The sequence below is a fragment of the Cynoglossus semilaevis genome, chromosome 8 (genome assembly GCF_000523025.1).
Source record: "Cynoglossus semilaevis isolate Cse_v1.0 chromosome 8, Cse_v1.0, whole genome shotgun sequence".
Lineage (NCBI taxonomy): Eukaryota > Metazoa > Chordata > Actinopteri > Pleuronectiformes > Cynoglossidae > Cynoglossus > Cynoglossus semilaevis.
In genome coordinates this window covers 24,885,760-24,906,481 of record NC_024314.1, presented here as the reverse complement: position 1 = coordinate 24,906,481, position 20,722 = coordinate 24,885,760, and the positions used below count along the sequence as shown (strand labels likewise).

Below are 20,722 nucleotides of genomic sequence, written 5' to 3'. Positions count from 1 at the left end.
GGTTTCTGAAGGTACCTGAACACACCTTGTTTGACAGACCTGGCGGTTTGAGCCTTTTATCAAGCTGCGACACTAGCATGTAGCGAGCTAGCACATGTCCGCTAATAATTTTCTTATGCTAAACACATGTAATAATTACTGAATAGTGTAAAAAAGTACATTATATTAAGAACATTATAAAAGCTGCTGTTTCCTTATGTATTTGGTAGCATTGTCTGTGGGTTTGGGAACACCCAGTCTAAAGAATTCACATCAAATCAGCGGTTGTGATGCTATTTTTCATCTAATCATAAACCAGAATGTTTCTAATCTCAAGACTCTGCAACTGTTTGACCAGTCGACCACCAGGTGTGAAAGGCTTTTTGGAGAGTGATTTGAAATGATCACTAACAAATACACAAATACATACAGCAACAGAAGTTAAAAAGCTTAAAAGCTACTGCACACACACACAGAGACACACACGAGGAATTCCCCTCGTTCTCATTCCGCTCCATCCCCGAGACATCTTTGAACCCTCCTATCATGCAGTTTCCATTTCTTCCTCGGTGAGTATCTCTCTCTGAGCTGCTGCACTTCAGCCAAAACAAATGAGTCTGGAACATTCCCACAATGGATGACAGCAGTCCTCAATGGAATTATGACTATCTCTGTGTTGTTTCTCTCTTTATCAAAGCATTTTCTCATCTACTTCAACCTCACCCCAGCAATCTATTTCTCTCCCCCTCATGCTTCCACCTATACACCAAGATCCTCACGGTGTCTCTTGTTTTTATTTATCCCCTGTTCAGATACACTGAGTCATCTGCCTCTAGACCAATAGGCCGGCAGCGTGAGTGAAGCAGTTACACTGAGCACTCTGATACACAGCAACAGGCACACCTGCTTGCCTCCGAACCCCCATCCATCTACGGTATCTCCATCATTCCTCCTTTATATTTCTTACTCCTCTTTTTGTTCATTTTTACACTCCTCTTCCCTCTCTGGCTGTCAAAAGTAAAAAAAAAAAAACCCAGCACCAACAACAACAACAACAAAAAACTCCAGCAATACAAGCCTGCTTCTCTTTTTGTCAGTGCTTTATCAGGTCATCTTTCCTTCCCATTCCTCATTCTGCTCTGCCTTCACCGCCCCTCTCACCGCTCCAGTCGCACTTTCTTAACTTCACTCAAAGCTTGGATGAGTAACAGTGGGAGCCGAGCTGGGAGGCAGCAGTAAAACAACCTCCTGATACACGCACACACAATATATGTGAACATCCTAAAGAACAGTCTTTCTATCTATCTATAGGCCGACTACTATTCATCCATCCTGCATACAAATATTGTATTTCAAACTTTTTTCTGCAGAACTATTGCCCCAGCCACCCCCGACTGTCAACACAATCATAGCTCATGTAACTATCTATCCATCTGTTGGACTGCTGTCATTAAACCAGTTATTCATCCTTTGATCATTAATAAATTAATTCATCAATCATCCATCCTAGCGCACTTTTTTTCCGCAAATAAGAGTTGATGGGGGGGGGTCCAAACCTCTAGTTTCTAAAGTTTTTCTGCAGTGCCCCTCCTTTTTGTAGACAGGATTATTGTCGACCCACCCGACCCTTCTACCCCACCCTGGACAAGACGTCTGTGTCTCCTCTAATGACCCTGTCCATCCTTGTCACTCCTAAAGAGAATCTTAGTCCCTTGCTGTCCTGTCTCCCCACACAAAATCTTATGCCACCTGGTTCTCACTTTGGAAATCACTGCACTTAGAGTTATTTTTCCTGTTGTATATGGATACTTGTATACGTTTAAAAATACCACTGTAAAGGAGAAGGAGTGGCTGTCCAAGTACAGAAGTAAACACGTCCCCAGATGAACATGCAGCTGAGCAAAAAGGGCTGCTTGGAAATCCATCATCTGGTAAAGCAGCCATCCCTGGCTTAATCCCTCATCAGCTGAACCTGAGCCTGAGAGTTACACTTGCAGGTAGTAAACTAGTCCGCCCCCGGTGGCTGTGTGCGTTGTCATGTCATGGTTGAGATGAGGCCCCGAGTGTGGCTCCATAACCCACTTACTTGCAGTGAGGCAGTCTGAAGACTGGAGGAGCGGGCTGTGGTGAGTCATGCATCAGCATCGCATCAGGTGGAGAGAGAGCTTCTCAAGGCAGGACATGAAATAGTGGAGAAACAACCTGGGAGGAATATCTGTCTGAATACAGAAATAGAAAAATCATTCAATAGAGCCATAAAGCTGTGGTACACACACACACAGACATATATACATATACATACATATATACACACATATATACACATACATATACATCTATACATATATACACACATATATAAATACATATATACAGTATGTATATATATATATACACACACACCATACATAGCTAAATATATACATATTTTTGAGGGCACGGACTATGAATTTGACTATTGGTTAAGTCGTTGATAAAATAATATCGTATGCCAATTAGAAGTAAAGAGTACACGCGCACACGTGCAGAAGAACAAACTTCGACTTTTCTAGACTTAAACTTAAAATCAATTTTACATTTTTAAAAAAAGGTTTAAATAATGACAGGTGTTTAAATCAGTGTCGAGAGCCTCGACCATTTCGTCCACACGAGGAGCTCTCTCTGCGGCAGATACAGCCACTTTGTCTCGACACGAGACGGCTCCTGGGCTCCGAGATGTGAAATCAGAATAGGAAACTAATCTGTTTCACTAGCCTGGGTCGGCCTATTCCTGTCTCATCTCAACCAGACTGTGACAACAAAGCTAATTACCAAAGCCCCAATTCCGCAGCAATGATAGTCTTGTTAGCCTCCAATTTACACTTTCAATTGAATCAAGTGCACCCCCATCATCTGTCTCATACTGACTATATTTTGCTGCTTACAAGAGTTGATGTCTGAGGAGTTTGATTAAGAGCGAGTTGGGAATTAACTTTCCATATGGACAGGCCATCTGCAGAAAGTTTCTAAATTGAATCTGGTGTTTAATAAAAGCCATTACTTTCAGGATTTTTCATTGATGTAATCGGGGCCAAGTGAAGAAAGTATTGAAGTTTTACTCCTTGGTCTTTATGACTTCGTCTGAGGATTTATGTGCAGTGAGTTGAAAATGTTTGTTCATCCTCACCCCCTGCAGTTAGAACATCAACTTATAAATCCTTCAATGGTGAACTTCCCTCTACTGCTGCCTTGAGTTTACAATTCTATAAATCAGAACAGTGTTTGAAGTTTTTATGAATCACATTTATCTAATTTTTTTTATTTTTAGATGAGTATATGTATAAAATTTTAAGTAATTATTCAGTCTCTTGTGCTGAGCTGAGCCAACTGGCTCGAGATGAATCACTTTTTAAAAAAATCTAACCAACTGGCTCGAGATGAATCACTTTTTTAAAAATCTAAAAAAAATCCATATGCTTTTTATTCTTTACTTTTTCACTGATTTAAAGCATATTTCATGTCATTATTATTATTATTATTATTAGTCTTTCTGTTCCATCAATATAGAGAAAAAAAATTCAGTAATTTTTGAGGAAATTTGAGTTATCTGAATGAATCACAATTAATCACGATTAATCCACAGCTACCCTGCGATTAATCAAATTTAAAACATACTATTAAAACTTACATTACTATTAAACAGCAGAATCCCTGACTTTTTCTGATATACAAAGCCTGAATTGCGTCACAAATTAAAGTTGACGAGGGTTTTTTGGCATTTAAATACACCTTCCTGGAATTATTATATTTGTATGTGAAATGTACTTACACATTTACATGTTTTCCATCAATATTCATGGCGTTCCATCATATTCATTTACTGAGACCCAAACAGAGAGTTTATTATGCACAAGGTTGTGATAAATAATGCAGTTATCTGCTAAGAAAAAATGTTCACAGTTTAAGTGCAGCTTGAGAGCAGAGAGATTTTGGCAGCCACTTCCAAATGATTGCCTGCACAGTAGGGAACGCCGCGCGGTTAAACAGCCACTAAATGCATCTTCAGCCCTTGTAATTTGAGTTAATGGCTTTGACATTTCAATGTCGGACCCACCACAAGCCACAGTGAGCAAAGTCTTTAAAAAAAAGCCAAGCAAGAAAAAGAAAAAGAAAAAACCCTTTAAAAGTGATGCCGTTGAATCTTTAAACCCCATTCCATTACTGTACTCCTTACTTTTCCAAGAGAAGAGGAGAAAAATCAGGGCATTCAGAATTTATGTGCACGCATTGTTCTAGTACATTTAGCTCAGAATGGATGTCTGCTGGATGCTGCTGAGCACGTCAGAGAAACAAAGAGTTTATTTCACCTTTATACAATTGTGAAAGAGACAAATATTACAGACCATTTCATCCCTGCTAGGTTAGAGGTGTTGCGTGGAACAAAAAAAAAATCATAAATAACAAATAGTTAAGACCAAACAGTTGGCTCAGCGCAGTGTTTGAGGAAAAAATATTGTATTTTAAAATATGTCTGCATTGGTTAGTCCGTGTTGTCAGATGCTGTAGAATAAACAGAAACAGAAAGAAAAAACAGCTGTTGGTTTTACTTCCCCAGTCCCTTTGCTGTGGTGGTGGTGGTGCAACTTGCAATAATAAATGTAAATTTATTTCCCTGAATAAACTGTAGGCAAGCATCAAACGCATCACTAGCTGTATTAGAATGTAATGCCCCATGACAGGCTATAATTACCCATGGACAAGGGCCACAGCTGAAGACAAACAGGAAGAGGCGGGAAAGAAGAGTGTGTGTGTGTGTGTGTGTACATGCATACAGTGTATGTGTGTGTGTGTGGGGGGGGGAGGTGGCTCTGACTCAGCACATCTACTTGGCCCTCAGAGGCGTTTGGCTCTTTTATTACCTAATCCAGTTTAGGAGATGAATCCAAACCATAATCTAATATTCCCATAAACGATTGCCTCCATATATAGTACACAAGTCCCTGACCTTAGCTGTTACTGCAGTTTAGTGGAGACTGTGATGACACAAAATAAAAATGTCTTTGAAGGATAACATTTATATTTGTCTATTTTTCAAAATTTGCCATCACAGTTCCGTCCCTGCAGGGGTTACTACAAATGTAGTTTAAAAGCCTGAGGTTACTGTCAAAGTACCAACAGTATCACCAATATTAAAAAAAGAAAGAAGCTAACAGGCTACGTTGGTACACGCAACTTGAGGAGTACCACTGTTGTCCCTTCTTGAAACAAGCAGAACATTTTGTAATTTTGTACAGATCACATCGTGAATGAATGAACTGCAACCTCTGACCTAATTCTAAAACTAAGCTCTGACCTAATTCTAAACTGCTTAAACACTTGACTTGAGAATCATACTTTTTTGGTAAATTCTAAAATGCAACTCTATTATTTTGAAAAACCGAATGCTCGTATTCCGTCTTCTCTCTGGATGTTTTAGCCCTCTTTATTATCGTGTGAATGAAGACTTTTATTTTGACACGCGTCTTGACGTTTCAGGAAGTGTTTTAATTGGAAAGAATGTCATTCTTTCCAATATAACACCAAGTCGATAAAACAAATCCATATCCGCATAACTTCATTACGGTTATATAAACCATAACGAGTCTTTATATCCTAGCTAACTAAGATAACCATAATAATGCCATTACTAAAGCAACAAACAAACAAACGATGCACAATACAGCCACAGGTGCGATATGATGTACATAAAAACGCATCAACAACAACAATTATAATATTATTAAAAAGACGAATTGCATTTTACTCACCAAATTATGCGTGAATTGACGTCCATCCCTTCTGATTCTGAAAGTCGAGTCTCATCATTAAAGCAGTGGACATTAAATTTCCGAGGTTCCAAGTCGCTACAAACAGTTGAGGTAGGAAGTCAGGAAGTTTCGAGACCGCTTGTTCTTTGACCATCCAATCAAATCACTCAAATCGCCAACGTAACGGAAGGCCACTCAGAATGACTAGGTGTGGCCAATTCGAAATGTGATTGGTTAAATAAACAATCTCGTTGCCATTCATTATAAACTGCCAGCGGCTGAAATGTGATTGGTTAAAAAAACAACAATAACTCCAGAATAAGCGACCGGAAGTAGCGCAACAAAGTGGAAGGCGAACGAGAATTACAGACTACTCTGTCCTATTTTATAAATATTCATAATAAATATCATGTTATAATAAAATATTTATACAAGTTAGACAGGTGACTCCGGGCCATAACACTTTGTCTCTTACTCATTACTCAAGCTCTAGCATTGACTGCTACGGCTAAAAGACAATGAAACATTGCTTCATTGGCAGCTTTCATCTCACCAAGGTCTTGTCACATCTCGCTCTGTGGCTCATCCTGCCCTTCAGGTATGAGTCATGCCACAGCCCTGCGTCCCCAGACCGATAAAATACCCAGCAGTACCTTGACTACTCGTCCTGCCAGACAGCGGGACAAATAGTACCAGAGAGAACAGTGAGCAAATCCCACAGAGACCCTCTGTCATGTGTTGTTTTAGATTATCCTTAACATACTTTTTGTTCCGTCTAGCTCAAAATAATATTCCTCTGGCAACGCTGCACTGTCAACACAGCACTGTTTGTTCCCCTCAACCAATTTTCTAACACCATGTCCATGTATATTGGAATATTCTACTGGAATATTCGATTCTGATTTTTCTTTATCTACAGTATATGGCTAAAATACGTTAAGATCTTATCACAAAAATACTTAATAGGCTTGAACAATACCCTTAACAATACCTGATATATTTGATAATTATTTTTTAACTACAGGACAGTGTTAGCAGTTATAGTGAAAATTTGTTTGTTGTTTTTTTTTGCCCACTTCAAATAAAAACCTACATGTTGGTAATAATTGGCTGCTAGACTTTTAAGGTTCAGAGATTTCACATCCAAACCCAACACTGCTAAGCCCTTCATCAAAAGGATTTCACATCCAAACCCAACACTGCTAGGCCCTTCATCAAAAGACAGCAATACAATGTTGTTTTGCTGTTAGCAAGCAAGCTAATCCCCTTTCCTACTCAAAAAACAAAACAAAAAAATCCCCACAAAAACTGAATGAATAGCTTGAAGTGTAACAGTTTAAAACAGGTTCTGAACTGAAGTGACATTCAAATGTAAGGGACTTTTTTTAATCACTGAATCTAATTGTTATTGTACTCGACAACAAAGCGAGACTATAGACAGTGCAGGGAATTACTTTTTTTTTTTTTGTTAAATGTGCAGCTTCATTTTCAAAGCCGTGATGTTGTAGCACGTTCACTGCATCAACCTCTATTTTTATCTCAAGATGTTTCTGTTCAAAGAAACTGCTGTTTTTCCAATGGCACAGAAAAGTTGACATTTATGCAAAGTACCTTTCATACCGAGTGGGTGGAACTGATTTATGACAGATTAAAGCAAGTCATTCTGGTCTTTCTTCAGTAGGGTCATGTTGACCAGAGTGCTGGTTATGGTCACATTAGGCTCCACTGAACAACAGGAGCAGTGTTTTTTGTCACTTGTCTGAAGAAGACAAAATGATTATTTTCTTTTTCTTTTTCAACAATTTGTTTAAATCCATTCATTTACATAGAGCAGTTATTTCCAAGGTTTAATTCAGATCTTTTAAGACAGGAGAAGATAATGAAAAACCACTTGACCTCTTTGAAAATATCAAAATTTAAGGCAACAATCCAAAGCCACAGTTAAAGTGTGTACTGGAGAAACAGTAAATTAAGACAGAAATGAAAGATGCTGAGGTCAGTGTGCCAGTAAAATACACTTGGAACAGCTTGATTTGGTACTGGGCAAAACAGATCATTGTTTCATAGAACAGCAAGAGGAACAGCGAGAAAAAAACAAAAAAAGAACACGCACATACTGCATTTGTAGAGAGAAACTTGTCCGATATTAATTAATTTGTGCAAACAAACAAGAGTAGGCACAATACAGGGCTTTTGTCTGTTGTCTGCTGATGTACTGTCATACAGCCAATGCCTTTGTCTTTGTTCAGTGCAGAAATACATGCAGTTTTCAAACAGTTGGTATGTGAAAACAAAAAGGAACCCACACAGTGAAAGTGGCAGATCATCTCTGCTGTCGAGAGCGTCAATAACCACGAGGTCACAGAGTTTGGCCACAAAACAAGGTTTTAGGAAGACACTGATTTTCAACCGAACGCTATCTGCTAAACCCCCTGAAGATAAATAAAATGTAAGGCAAGGATACTGTATATACATGTACATATAAAAATGTATCTGACATGTAAGCCCTTAGAAGGTACAATATTAGTGAAAAAAATGGCACGTCATCATTAAAAAAAAAAAAAAAATCCCAAAACAAAATCATCCTGTCATGGCTGATTTGCATATAACATATATTTCACTGACTTGGTGTTTATGAATAAAAATACATACGTATAAGTACCATTTCCCATCCATTTTTACCACAGCAGCTGTGATTGCTGCACCTCAGTCTGAAGCTCAGCCATTTTGCATTGCTTTAATTAGTTTTTAACCAAACGATCAATCATGAGTTCAAATATAACATTACCGTCAGTTGTTCGTTTATTGTACTCCGTCGACTACGATGTCAAAAAAGCTACGTAAGAAGCTGAGCTATCAACGTGATTATTTTGTACTGTATATTGGTATATATGGCATTTTCTTTTTTCATAAAATAAACATCCAAAACCTAACAGCGTCAAAGTGACCATTGCAGCCTCCCTTAGTACCTATGAATGCACCAGTTTGATGCCCTGCCCAGTGTCCAGTACAGGAGGTGGGAACCAGGCAAGTTTGCACCTCCTGAAGCATCGCAGACACACACTACATATCCAGAACAGGTTGAGACCGCAGCACCAGTTGGACAGGTGCACCATGGGATACGTGACCTTAGGGAAGTGTGTCTTCCAATGGTTGGCGACGTCGTTACCAGTGGGCAGGTGGAGGGTGTAGTCGCTCCAGCGCTTGGACACACCGTACGCCGCCGCCACGCTCCTCCCCTTATCTGACCATTGCGTGTCATTGTCCGGGTTGCAGTTGAAATCCACCCACTCAGACGTGAAGTCCCCCAACATGGGCAGATCTCCCGCCTCAGGGTCGACCCCGCTGGTGGAGAGCTGCGCCCCCTGTATGGCTACGTAGATTCCATCCACCTTGCGGATCTCCTTGACCCAGGGGAGAGAGTTCTCCGTGTCCAAGATGATGATGAGACGGGAGCAGTGTCCTGCGTTTTTCTCCTTCCACAGCTCCAGAATTTGTGCCAGATGAAGTCTCTCGCCTCCTGCAGCAGAGGAGGAGACAGAGAATAGCTTTTAACGCATCAACTTAAAAATTAACTGGCTTTAATTTGAACTTTGTTCTTTTGTGCTATTCCTGTTTTATATGTGTTTTTTATTTATACTATTATCTTTTATACCAATCTATTTTACACCTTGCAAAGAAGACCTTTATTACCAGTATAAAATCAGCGAGTGAAAGTTGAAATCACCTTGTCTGTTGAACGGAACTTTCGTTAAGTAATTGTCGGGCCTTAATGTGACTTTTCATTTGGTAAATGTGATAAACATCTATTTTGTTTTTAGATTTTCTGTCTTGTCTTATCTAATCAAGCTTTTTATTCATGTATATTTTATCCCGTTATGTAAACTTTTTGTGCTACAATTAAACGTCTCATCTTTTCAATTTTTGTTATCTCATGTATCATGAAAAAATCCGACCCGTAGTATTCGGCTTTCTACTGTAATAAAGGCTGCGATACATACAAGACTGATTGCTTTTGGTGGGCTGTGATTAAAAAGATAATTGAGTTGATTAGTGGCTTAATAATGAATAATCATTTTAAACCTAATTTCAACACGTGAGCTAATAATTTTGCCCACTCCTGGTCTAGAACAATTACAAATAATAATAATAATCATTTTTATTATTATAGGGTAATAATAATAATAATTTTTATTATTATAGGGATGGTTGTGCATCAGAATTGGGGTTGTCAGTAATTAGGGAAACAAAGTCATTGTGACACAGCACACCACTGAACACAAACAAATGTGACCTCTGTTTTTAACCCATCACCAAGTGAACAATGGGCAGCTTTAGGCGCCCGTGGAGCAGTGTGTGGGGACGGTGCCTTGCTCAGAGCACCTCAGTGGTAACTTGGCAGCTGGTGGACTCGAACCTGAAACCTTCCCAAGTCCCCTCCCTTAACCACCAAATCACTACATGACACAAATGTTACAATCCCAGCCCCTCCCATTACATTTATGTTCATATTTATGCACTGAACTAATGGCTACAGACTCCCTGCTTGGAGCGGCGTTATCTTCAAGGACTTTTCAACAGCCGTCACGGATGTTGATGGACACAGAAGGTTTTGCAGGAATCAAACACGTCAACCTTCACTGGTAGATCTGTCATTATCTCACATCCACCCGTCTGCACTAAGATGTTGTTTTCCAGATGGCAGTTTCAAAGTAAAAAGATCAGAGCTGCGCTGTCTCGCTGCCAGATGAACCCAATTATTTATGTTCAGTCCATATCACAGGCAGGTTCAGGTGTGTGATTCAGAGGCCAGGAAGCAATTTTAAAACACAGTTCTGCCACGAAACCGGTTTATATTTAGGATGGAGAAAATTGAGCTGCTTGTACACTGTGTCAAAACAAGCAAGTAATTCAGAGACAAAGCTGCTGAATTATTGAAGCGATATTTGTGTGTTCACACTAATTAACTGTAAAAACCAAACAAGGGCTCCTTGATTTCTGTGAAATTTAGAGTCGCTGTTAAATAAGATCTTACCACTAACATTTGAAAATTACCAATGACATTTTGAGATGAACCTCTCATTAAAGACACTCCGGATAAATAAAAAACAATTAAAAAAAAAAGTATTTTGTAAGTCATTTGTTATAAAACCAAGATGGTCTCAGTGGACACAGAAAAGTAAGAAAAATATGAACTAAAAAATTCACTTCTGTGGTGAAGTAACCTTTTAGAATTTAATTATTTAGGGTTCAGGTAACAGTTAGATTATTATGGTCTTTTGCACAAATTCGAGGCTACAGGTATAATCACCATTCCTATTAAAAGCGATAAGAGTGACAGTCAGATTGCCTCCAAGAGAGGATAGTTAAATATAACGTGTCAACGGAGCTGGTGGTTGGAATGACACTAATAAAAGCATTACTATTAAAACTTCAGGTTTCAATATAAAACATTTAGAGAACCATTTAAATAGAATAGAAATGAAAAAAAAAAACCTTCTTCAATGACACAGTAAATAAGATGGAAATTAAAGCAGATTCAAAAATGTTATGACGATATGGTCATGGTGAGTTCTCACCTGCCAGGACCCACGACCCGGTGCCTTTGTGTGTGTGTCCACTGTAGAAAATAAGATACGTGTCGTGGCGAGGCCCGTCCGCGGTGCGACGCTCCAAAAAGTCCCGCAGTTTGCTCTGCACGGTCTCCAGTGTCACGCCGCCGGTAGAGTAGTCGCAGCCGAATGTTTGGACCATGTGGTGGGAGAAGAGGCGCTGCACGTTGTTGAGCATCCCGGTCGAGCGCTGGTTCAACAGCAGCACCTGCTCTGGTGGGAGGAGTGTGGGCTGCCCATCGCCACTGAAAGATGGAAAATAATTTTTTTTTTTGCTAACTTTGACAAAGTTTGGAGTCAGATTTAAAAAGTTAGAAGTCCCGTCAAAAGATGAATGACTTTGAAGGCTGACGGTTTGACACATCTGAAGAAACGGAGATGTTTCCATCACTTAGAGACAGAAAGATGACGACACGAAAAAAAGAGAGAGATGAAAGCAGTCACAGAGGTGGATCAGTGCTCCAGGAAATAACATTAGCCTCAGGTTCGAGGAGGAGGTGGAGAAAAAAAAAGAAGGAAAAGTTTAAAGAAGAAGTGTTTTGAGAGCAGTCATGAGCAAAGTCTGGTCCTGGGGCCCATCATGGTACTTGAACTATGGCCTTAGAATAAGTCTTTTTTTTGGGCCCTGGAGCAAAAAACTGCAAAGTCTTTATACTGGTTATATACTGAAGAATTACTCTGACATTTTGAATTTTTTTTATTGGCCTGGCATTCAAGCATTCCTGATCTAACTTCAGGAATCTTTTATTTAGGTTTCACATCATTTCGTTTTACTATTATTCAATTCTTGCTATTTCAAGGTCGACTATTTCAAAGCTCGTGTCATCCCTGGGGACAACTTGACTGTGTTGGAATTAAAAGGTTTTTTTCTTTTTTGAATAGATTGAACTGAAATTTGACTAAAAGCATAAGATAGAATCAAAAATGTTATGACGATATGGTCATGGTGAGTTCTCACCTGCCAGGACCCACGACCCGGTGCCTTTGTGTGTGTGTCCACTGTAGAAAATAAGATACGTGTCGTGGCGAGGCCCGTCCGCGGTGCGACGCTCCAAAAAGTCCCGCAGTTTGCTCTGCACGGTCTCCAGTGTCACGCCGCCGGTAGAGTAGTCGCAGCCGAATGTTTGGACCATGTGGTGGGAGAAGAGGCGCTGCACGTTGTTGAGCATCCCGGTCGAGCGCTGGTTCAACAGCAGCACCTGCTCTGGTGGGAGGAGTGTGGGCTGCCCATCGCCACTGAAAGATGGAAAATAATTTTTTTTTTTGCTAACTTTGACAAAGTTTGGAGTCAGATTTAAAAAGTTAGAAGTCCCGTCAAAAGATGAATGACTTTGAAGGCTGACGGTTTGACACATCTGAAGAAACGGAGATGTTTCCATCACTTAGAGACAGAAAGATGACGACACGAAAAAAAGAGAGAGATGAAAGCAGTCACAGAGGTGGATCAGTGCTCCAGGAAATAACATTAGCCTCAGGTTCGAGGAGGAGGTGGAGAAAAAAAAAGAAGGAAAAGTTTAAAGAAGAAGTGTTTTGAGAGCAGTCATGAGCAAAGTCTGGTCCTGGGGCCCATCATGGTACTTGAACTATGGCCTTAGAATAAGTCTTTTTTTTGGGCCCTGGAGCAAAAAACTGCAAAGTCTTTATACTGGTTATATACTGAAGAATTACTCTGACATTTTGAATTTTTTTTATTGGTCTGGCATTCAAGCATATCTGATCTAACTTTCAGGAATCTTTTATTTAGGTTTCACATCATTTCGTTTTACTATTATTCAATTCTTGCTATTTCAAGGTCGACTATTTCAAAGCTCGTGTCATCCCTGGGGACAACTTGACTGTGTTGGAATTAAAAGGTTTTTTTCTTTTTTGAATAGATTGAACTGAAATTTGACTAAAAGCATAAGATAGAATTGATTAAAAAAATGTACACTTTGAAATTTAAATAACAATCAAAACGGGGTGCAGGAATTTCTGACCCTTTAGGCTAACTTTAAGCTTATGTTCTAAATGCATTTGCCAATACTTTCAAAAACAGACTTTTTTTCCAGCAGCCGATTGCTTAAAGTGACCTGATGTAAAAATTGCCTTCCCCTTTCTTTAGTTAAAGCAGACACTGCTATTTGCGTTTTGCTGTCAGCAAGTAAGCCCTAAAATTTAAGAAGATGTGAAATAGGTTTTAAACTTGATTTTTGTAATTTCTTAAGGCCTTAAGAGGTATTTACTAATAGAAACTAATCGAGTCGACAGTCCAGTTAGTTTGGTCCATTCACCAACATCAAATATGACCTTGTAGGAAGGCAATGCAAAGGGTAAAAAGTCTCATGTGATTCAGGGGTGAGAGGTTGCACAGACCCTGACAGAGAGTGAGCACTAAGATAAAAAAAAAAAAAACTTGCGATTTGGTTTGTAAATGCTCATGTGATAAAATGTCTTTCACAACATGTACATGACCATCCTGTTCCTCCACATCAAGTCAAACCCGGCACTAACGCGTTTCCCCTTCATCACCAGACTCGTTGTCATTCATGGCCAATCTGATGACAAGGCCGTGCTTCACTCTCACAGACATCTGCATAATTCTGCCATCCCTCTATTTGCCCTCTGCCCCGCTTATCACCTTCAACCCTACCTTGACAATGACAGCTGGGAGTTTTATCTAAAGTGGATGAGATAGAATTGCTTTTCTGGCCAGTGGGCAGATAAGCAGTTGTTGACAGCCAAAGCAGATGTATTCCTCGGGCGTGCAATATGACACTCTTATCGATGTTGACACTGCCTGCGCTAAGCAGCTTTTTCATTTTGTACCATTTTCTGTACTTTTCATCCAGCAGCACAAACAAATGTATTTGTTCAACGTCCAAAAAGTGGATTTAAACTAGAGCAACAAGAGATGTACAACACCTCGGTGAGAAAATGACAAGCTGTAACCTCCGCGTGGCTCACTGTTGCTGCTCACCTAAACCCATCTAATCTTTGTCAGATCTTGTGGCGCCCAGGGGAGAGAATGTAGTTAGAGATTCAGACCACATCGCTCTTGTTACACCGTCTCTCCCCTTCATCCTTAAAAAAAAAAAAATTCCTGTCCATTTTTCTGACTTCTCAGAGCTCCATCCTCTCTTTATTTCCCCACAATTCCATCTTTTTATTTGCTGTCTGTCCCTTTTGGCGTTCAACACCTTCCCTTCTGTTTTACTGTCCATAACCTCTGTCCTCGCCTTGTCTTTCCCCGTTGTATCGCCTCAGTCTTGCTCCCTCTTTTTTTTTTTTTTCACACCCTATCCTTGAAATCTCCCTGTGGAGCTCTTGTCATTGTGAAAACATGATCTGGAGCAATCAAAGGAGAGATAATGTATCACTGAATTCTCATTGCGCCCCCATCAGACACAGCACGTCTGGTCATGCATACAAATGACCGCTGTTTCGACAGGACGTGCGCTCGCATTCCAAAAATCACCTGGAAAGTAAAACTCAAGGAACATCTGTATTTCATCTTCACGAGATTGCGTTGTAGGCACGTTTACACACACACACACACCAGAAAAAGCCAAAAAATATTTTAAAAGCTGGATTTATAGACTGTTTGGGGAATTGTGAAAAAAATAAATATAAACACCCTATATAAATGAAGGCTGGTTTGTGAGGGAGAAACATCGCTATCATCAAAACAAACTCAGCTGGTTCGCAAAATGCTTGGCCAACTGAGAATGGCTGGGACAGGCTTCAGCGCCAGCCAATGGCCAAGTGCAGCAGCTGAGCAACTTTGTATGCAGTGGAGAGAGCGGCACAGTAATCCCTTCAGGGCACAAACATTAGCTGCATGTTTATGCATCGTTATTGGCCTATTTATCCAGTTGGTTTTGTGTTTACTGAGGAGTGAGCAGAAATTAGCGATTAAGACATTTGGTTAAAATTAAAAACCCAAGTCTCAGATGGTTATCACATCATTCTTTAAACATTGTATTTCCGCAGTTTGTCGAAGTGATAGGTTACAAATATTACAAGCAAAACATACAAGTTCCAAATAATAAAAGTGGTCTTTGTTCAGGGATGCTGCCCCCTGTCTGTAATTTCACTTTTTTTCACGGGTTGGAATGTAGGGACTCTAGGTGATGCAACTAATGTTTGCAGCCAATTAAAATTTAAAGTGAAAGCTAGTAGAAGGGTCAGGATGAGTTGCCAACATATCTGAGGAGAAAACTGTAATTGACCTGCTCGACCATGCTAACAATGGTAACCCACATTTTAAAAAATCACATAAAAACACACCAGTACCTGGAGTATGCGGTAGGTATGACCAGGGCGTAGCCAATACAGGTTCCTCCCAAGCAGCTGCCCAACTCATGGAACAAGCCGAGGCAGAGAGACTCCAAAGGCAACACCATCAGCAGAGCGGCGAGAAAGAGACCATTGTTGAGCTGCAACGTACCCAAAAAAAAAAAAAAAAAAAAAAAACATACATTAAATAAAAAGCCCTGTAATCAGAGTCAATTTCACTTCCACCAGTTACAGCTCATACAGTACAGAAGCAGTCAAAGCCGGTTAATTGGTGGTGACACTTAGCAAGACAGTTATATAATGGGGGAGTGACACGGTGTTATTATCGCAGGGCAAAACATGACAGCACCTAGCTAAATGGAAACGCAATAGTGTGTGACAGATGACTAAACATACATCACAGGATCCAAAGAGAGGTGAAAGAGGTGAATCATATGCATTGCATGAACCTGTACTTTCTGATCTGCTGCTGTAGAATGAGGTTATTGAACATAAACTCCAGCCAGTTCAAAAGGTTTATATGGAATTCAATTTTCAATTTCTTTCTATATCTGTTTATTGATTAATGTATGGGGCGCAACTACCGGAAGGAAACTGTCATAGTTCAGTGATGATGATGACGCGACTTATATAACTGTGTTATTTTCTCAACCCTAAAATCCTCAATTTTGTTGTACCACTGCCGTACAATGACAATAAAGACTATTTTATTCTATTTTGATTTGATTTGATAAAGACTATTTTATTCTATTTTGATTCATTAAAAAATTACAAGTTATTTCGTGTTAGTTCAATAAACTTGATATTTATTCTGTGGAAAAAACCTGAAAAGTTTGAGAACCACTGATTTAAGTACTTGAAATGTGAGGAAATTTTTTTGGTGCGTTCTTTTGTCATGCCAGTGGATCCAAAACTTTCTCTTCAATCATCCTCCTATTGTAACTCAGAGTATAATCGAGCCCCGCCCCCTTAGGCGATACATTCACAGTTTATTCTTTAACACTCGCACACTTTATTTCCTATAAAACTGCTCTCATTCTTGCCTTGATAATCGTCACCTTATTTATACCATCTCATTTTGCAGTAGTACTTGAACTACTACCAGATAGTCACCTTATTTATACCATCTCATTTTGTAGTAGTACATGAACTACGTCTACAGACGTGACTGAAATAAAATACTGTAAAAGATTTAAAATTGGATGAAAGTAAACAATAAATATGTAGTTGAGCTGCTGTCATTTCATACTTGAAGCAGGATTCTACACCACCAGTTAATTCAGTGACGTTTCCCTCAGGTAGGAAGTGTCTTTATGAGTTAACTTCACACTGTGGAAATAAACTCTTCACTCCTGTGCTTCTCCATCAATCCACATTTTCAAACTTTCACAGAAACTTTCTTTCAAAAGAAAGTTTCATAAGTACATTAATATTGAGAAATAATCTTTTTTTTTTCTTTTTAAAGATGAAAAGTGTGTTTAGTGACTTCCTGGAATAAACTTCCAGTTTCTGAAAGTTGTATTTCCTGCTAAGGCTGCATTTTTTGAATGTGTAAGGGAGAAAGTTGTGTGGATTCGAGCTGTGAATATATTACAGCATTTCTACAGTACCAGGAAGGAAAATAGCTTTAAGAGCATCCGGAAATCAAATGGCTGAACACTAACTTCTGCAAATGTGATTGCTGACAGCTCATGATACTTCAGGCAAATTTGCTACTGACATTAACAGATCTCAAATTAGCACCCGGGCCCACGAGACTCTTCCAAAATAAACGTCTAATAAGGCTAAATAAGTTATTGCTTCTCCTCATTCAAGTAGATAGAGGATATTAAGGTGCTAATTAAATTGGTTCCACATGAGAGCTGAGATGCCTTAGCTTGGGGAGCAGCTACCGCTTACACCGCTGCCTGTGGAATTTCTCTGAAGACTTAACAGCATGTGTGTTTACAGAAGCCTTGTCATGAAACTTAAAATGCTGGAAGAGGAGGATTAACAACAAGAGACTCATTAAAGGTGCAGACATTTTTTTTTTTGATGTTTTTCATTTTCTAACACTAGGGATATAAAATCAATTACTGTGTTTTGATTACATTTTCAGCACGTAGATCTAGACTGTGGCACGATTACGTACATTTTAACACATTTTAAAACAATCTCTCCTACCTGCCAGGACACAGCTCCCATTATCACAGTCGACAAAAGGCAAAAGAACACAAGCCGTTCCGAAATGAGGCAGAAGTGTCGGATGCCCCTGGACGCCATGACTTGTTCCAGACTTAGACTGTTGGACCGCTGGACCCGCCAGGCCTTCTGACAGTCGTTCAGTTTAGTATGGAAACCCCAAACTGTGATGACCAAAATGATGTGGCAAATGGACCAGAAAAGGCCAAAGAGAAGAAAACCTGGGATAACGAGATACCACTGCTGCAGGTGGCTCAGCTGTGGAAAGAAAACATGTAATTAATTAATACATGTACATACTTGTAGTACTTATTTGAATTTAAAGAAATACTAGTTTAGAGTGGCTCAGCTGTGGAAAGAAAACATGTGATTTTAATACATGTACATACTTGTATATTTATTTGAATTTAAATAAATACTAGTTTTAAAGGCTATATATTTAAAGTCCTATATGATGTAGGTGTTTTTTTATTCTAAATGCCAAGGGTACCTTAAAAGCAGCCTGGACAAAGAAGGCAATCTCCATGACGCTCAGAGGAAGCAGGGATAACCGCCTCCAAATCTTCCCCAGAGACAGCACTGGCATCCAGCGGTCACTGGGCCCGAGCCCACTGAAGTACACATCCAGCACTGGCTCACACAGGAGCCGGCCCAAGTAACAGCCCAAAGCGAAGGGGTTAGCTGTGATATTTAAGGCCTGAAAAAACACCAAGGATGTAACCAAGGCGAAACAGACCAGATTGGGCAAGGCCAGGAGGGTTTTCATCCTCAGGTCCACGATGAGAGCTCCGAGGGCCACTACCAACCAAATGATGGCCATCGACTTGTTAAGGTGCATTGCGGTGCTGGCAATTCCGAATCCCAAGAGCTCCTGCAGCTCAGCAGAGGTCAACAAAGTCGATTTGTAATTCACAGAAGTGCATATTCGCTCAGTTACTGCCCATAGTGCTTTAATAATTACACTGGCGAGGAGGAGATAGTTGGTCACCAGTTCTTTGACATCCGAATCCAAAACCGGGCTGTTAAGGAAGCAAAGGAGTCCGAGCAGAAAACCAAACCACAAATGGTACAGGCTGAGACTCGCCTTCTCCATAGCAAAGTAGTAATGGAGAATGCAGGCTATACCAAGGACAAACAGACCCAGGATGAAGATGACCAGAATCATGGGTTCGCTCGTCACCTCCCATCTTACATACATGCCTACACACACTCCTACGAGAAGGTTGATGCTGGAGAGATAACCCAGACATCGTAACGATGTAAACAGGTCCACCTCCTTGGGCTCCTCAACCACCAGATCGTCTTTCTCCTCCTCCTGAGCCATGGCTGCCTTGGAAGCAGGTTATCCAAATGCTGTAGAGGTTTCTGTCTCTTCTGTCCCCTCCACCGGTCTTGTAAAGGTTTGCATACGGAGGACGACGCCTCTTGATGACATTGCGCACGTCAACCCCTGTGAACAGTTAAAAACAGCAAATTTTAGTCAATGTAATCAGTAAAGACATGGATTAATTAATCAGGTATTTTTTTCTGATTAGTGCAAACATTATATAAAATGACTAAAATGAGTGTCACCTTTTGAAAAAAAAAAAGGATTTCCTCAATTCTTTATTGGTTTAGGCAACAAACCCAAGACATTGACAACACTGTCTAAACAACTGTGTAAAGGATCTTTGTTCAAGCTGATAAAAGCAGAAAAAAACATGTTTGAGTAAAAAACAAGTCATATCACATGGTTGGTTTTCAGAAAAAGTTGCAACCTTATTACAATGGACTTGATAAACCAGTTAACTGTTAAACTATTTGATATTCAAACGTGATATTGAACTCTTTGAATTAAAATAAAATACGATTTGTAATAAGTTGTTAATATTCGGTTGTCAAGCAAGAAATTCGTTATTTTCACAAAAAAGTAGCATTTTATGCTACGTCATCCTTTTTTACTATGATTTCTATGAAGTCTTAATGACTATACGAAACAAATAGCTCTTATTTTCGAATCATATGTAAGATTCCTACATAATTAAAATCCCGTTTATCCGCCTTAAAACTACATTTCATAGTTTGTCATTTACTTTATGATGCTAAACACATAAATGACTTTTTTTTCAATTACTCACAAGGGGATTTGGCTGAGATTGAAACCCTGAAGCTATTGTAAATTGCTAACCTGGAGAAATTCAAACAAAACAAAGATGTAACATCGAGATGCAGCATCAGAAAGAAGTACGTGTAACAGCAAACGACAGCGTGTCAATGGCATTAATCATCGCGCTTGGCTCAGCTTTGTTTCTGACGATGTGGCACTGTAAACGGGAAGTTTGCTAACTCACATAGCCTCCCTGCTAACTTTTTGCTAAGGTTCTCGTTACACACCATTTCGCTCATTTCAAAGGCATCTCTATAGCCCGAAAAATAATTTATTTGTGCATTTTAAAGTGTACGCACCGACATACAGGGTCGGGAAATTATCTTTAGGTTATATTTTTTGCTTACATATCGTTTGTTTAGATGACAGCCGTCTTAGTTCCGGATTCCCAAACTACGGCATCCAGTATAGGCCAAAAGTGACAGAGCTGCGCTTTTTTGAGGCCAAAAGACTGAGCATTAGTATGGCAAAGAAACGTTATTCTTAGAAATAAGAACGAATATATGAGTTTATCCTTAAATATTGCTCATTAAAACAACATTAACAGGTTTTCAGATACAAATAAAATACAATGATAATATAATAATAAATAATATTAACATAACATCACATAATAAATTGTAAAGGTCTTACATTTACAAACCTTTAATTTTTCTCTATTGTATTTAATAAAGAAAAAGCCTTTTCCACATATCCATTAATCCACATATGATTTTATTTTTTTAATTTAATTATTAATTCAT

At 39.4% G+C, this 20,722-nt stretch overlaps 1 protein-coding gene and 1 long non-coding RNA gene across 4 annotated transcripts in view; both read right to left on the bottom strand.

Annotated features, from left to right (window-relative positions):
- LOC103382872 (uncharacterized) overlaps positions 1-6,935 on the bottom strand; it is a 37,594-nt gene extending 30,659 nt beyond the window's left edge. The window contains exons 1-2 of the long non-coding RNA XR_521958.3: positions 5,766-6,935; positions 2,066-2,198 (exon numbers count right to left, since the gene is read on the bottom strand). This is a non-coding gene — a long non-coding RNA (uncharacterized LOC103382872). The remainder of the gene's footprint in view (positions 1-2,065; positions 2,199-5,765) is intronic.
- Positions 6,936-7,599: 664 nt separating this feature from the next.
- Positions 7,600-20,421, bottom strand: tmem168a (transmembrane protein 168a). 3 transcript variants are annotated; one of them, XM_008315837.3, is made up of 6 exons: positions 20,327-20,421; positions 18,324-19,283; positions 17,816-18,091; positions 15,650-15,792; positions 12,336-12,613; positions 7,600-9,285 (listed from the first exon to the last, which is right to left on the bottom strand). In XM_008315837.3, the coding sequence occupies exons 2-6, from the start codon at positions 19,155-19,157 to the stop codon at positions 8,735-8,737; spliced, it is 2,082 nt and encodes a 693-aa protein (XP_008314059.1). In that variant the 5' UTR covers positions 19,158-19,283; positions 20,327-20,421; the 3' UTR covers positions 7,600-8,734. The 3 variants fall into 3 exon arrangements, with proteins under 3 accessions (XP_008314059.1, XP_008314061.1, XP_008314060.1); XM_008315839.3 differs by lacking the exon at positions 20,327-20,421 and adding an exon at positions 19,951-20,244; XM_008315838.3 differs by lacking the exon at positions 20,327-20,421 and adding an exon at positions 20,001-20,244.
- Between the last annotated feature and the right edge of the window lie 301 nt (positions 20,422-20,722).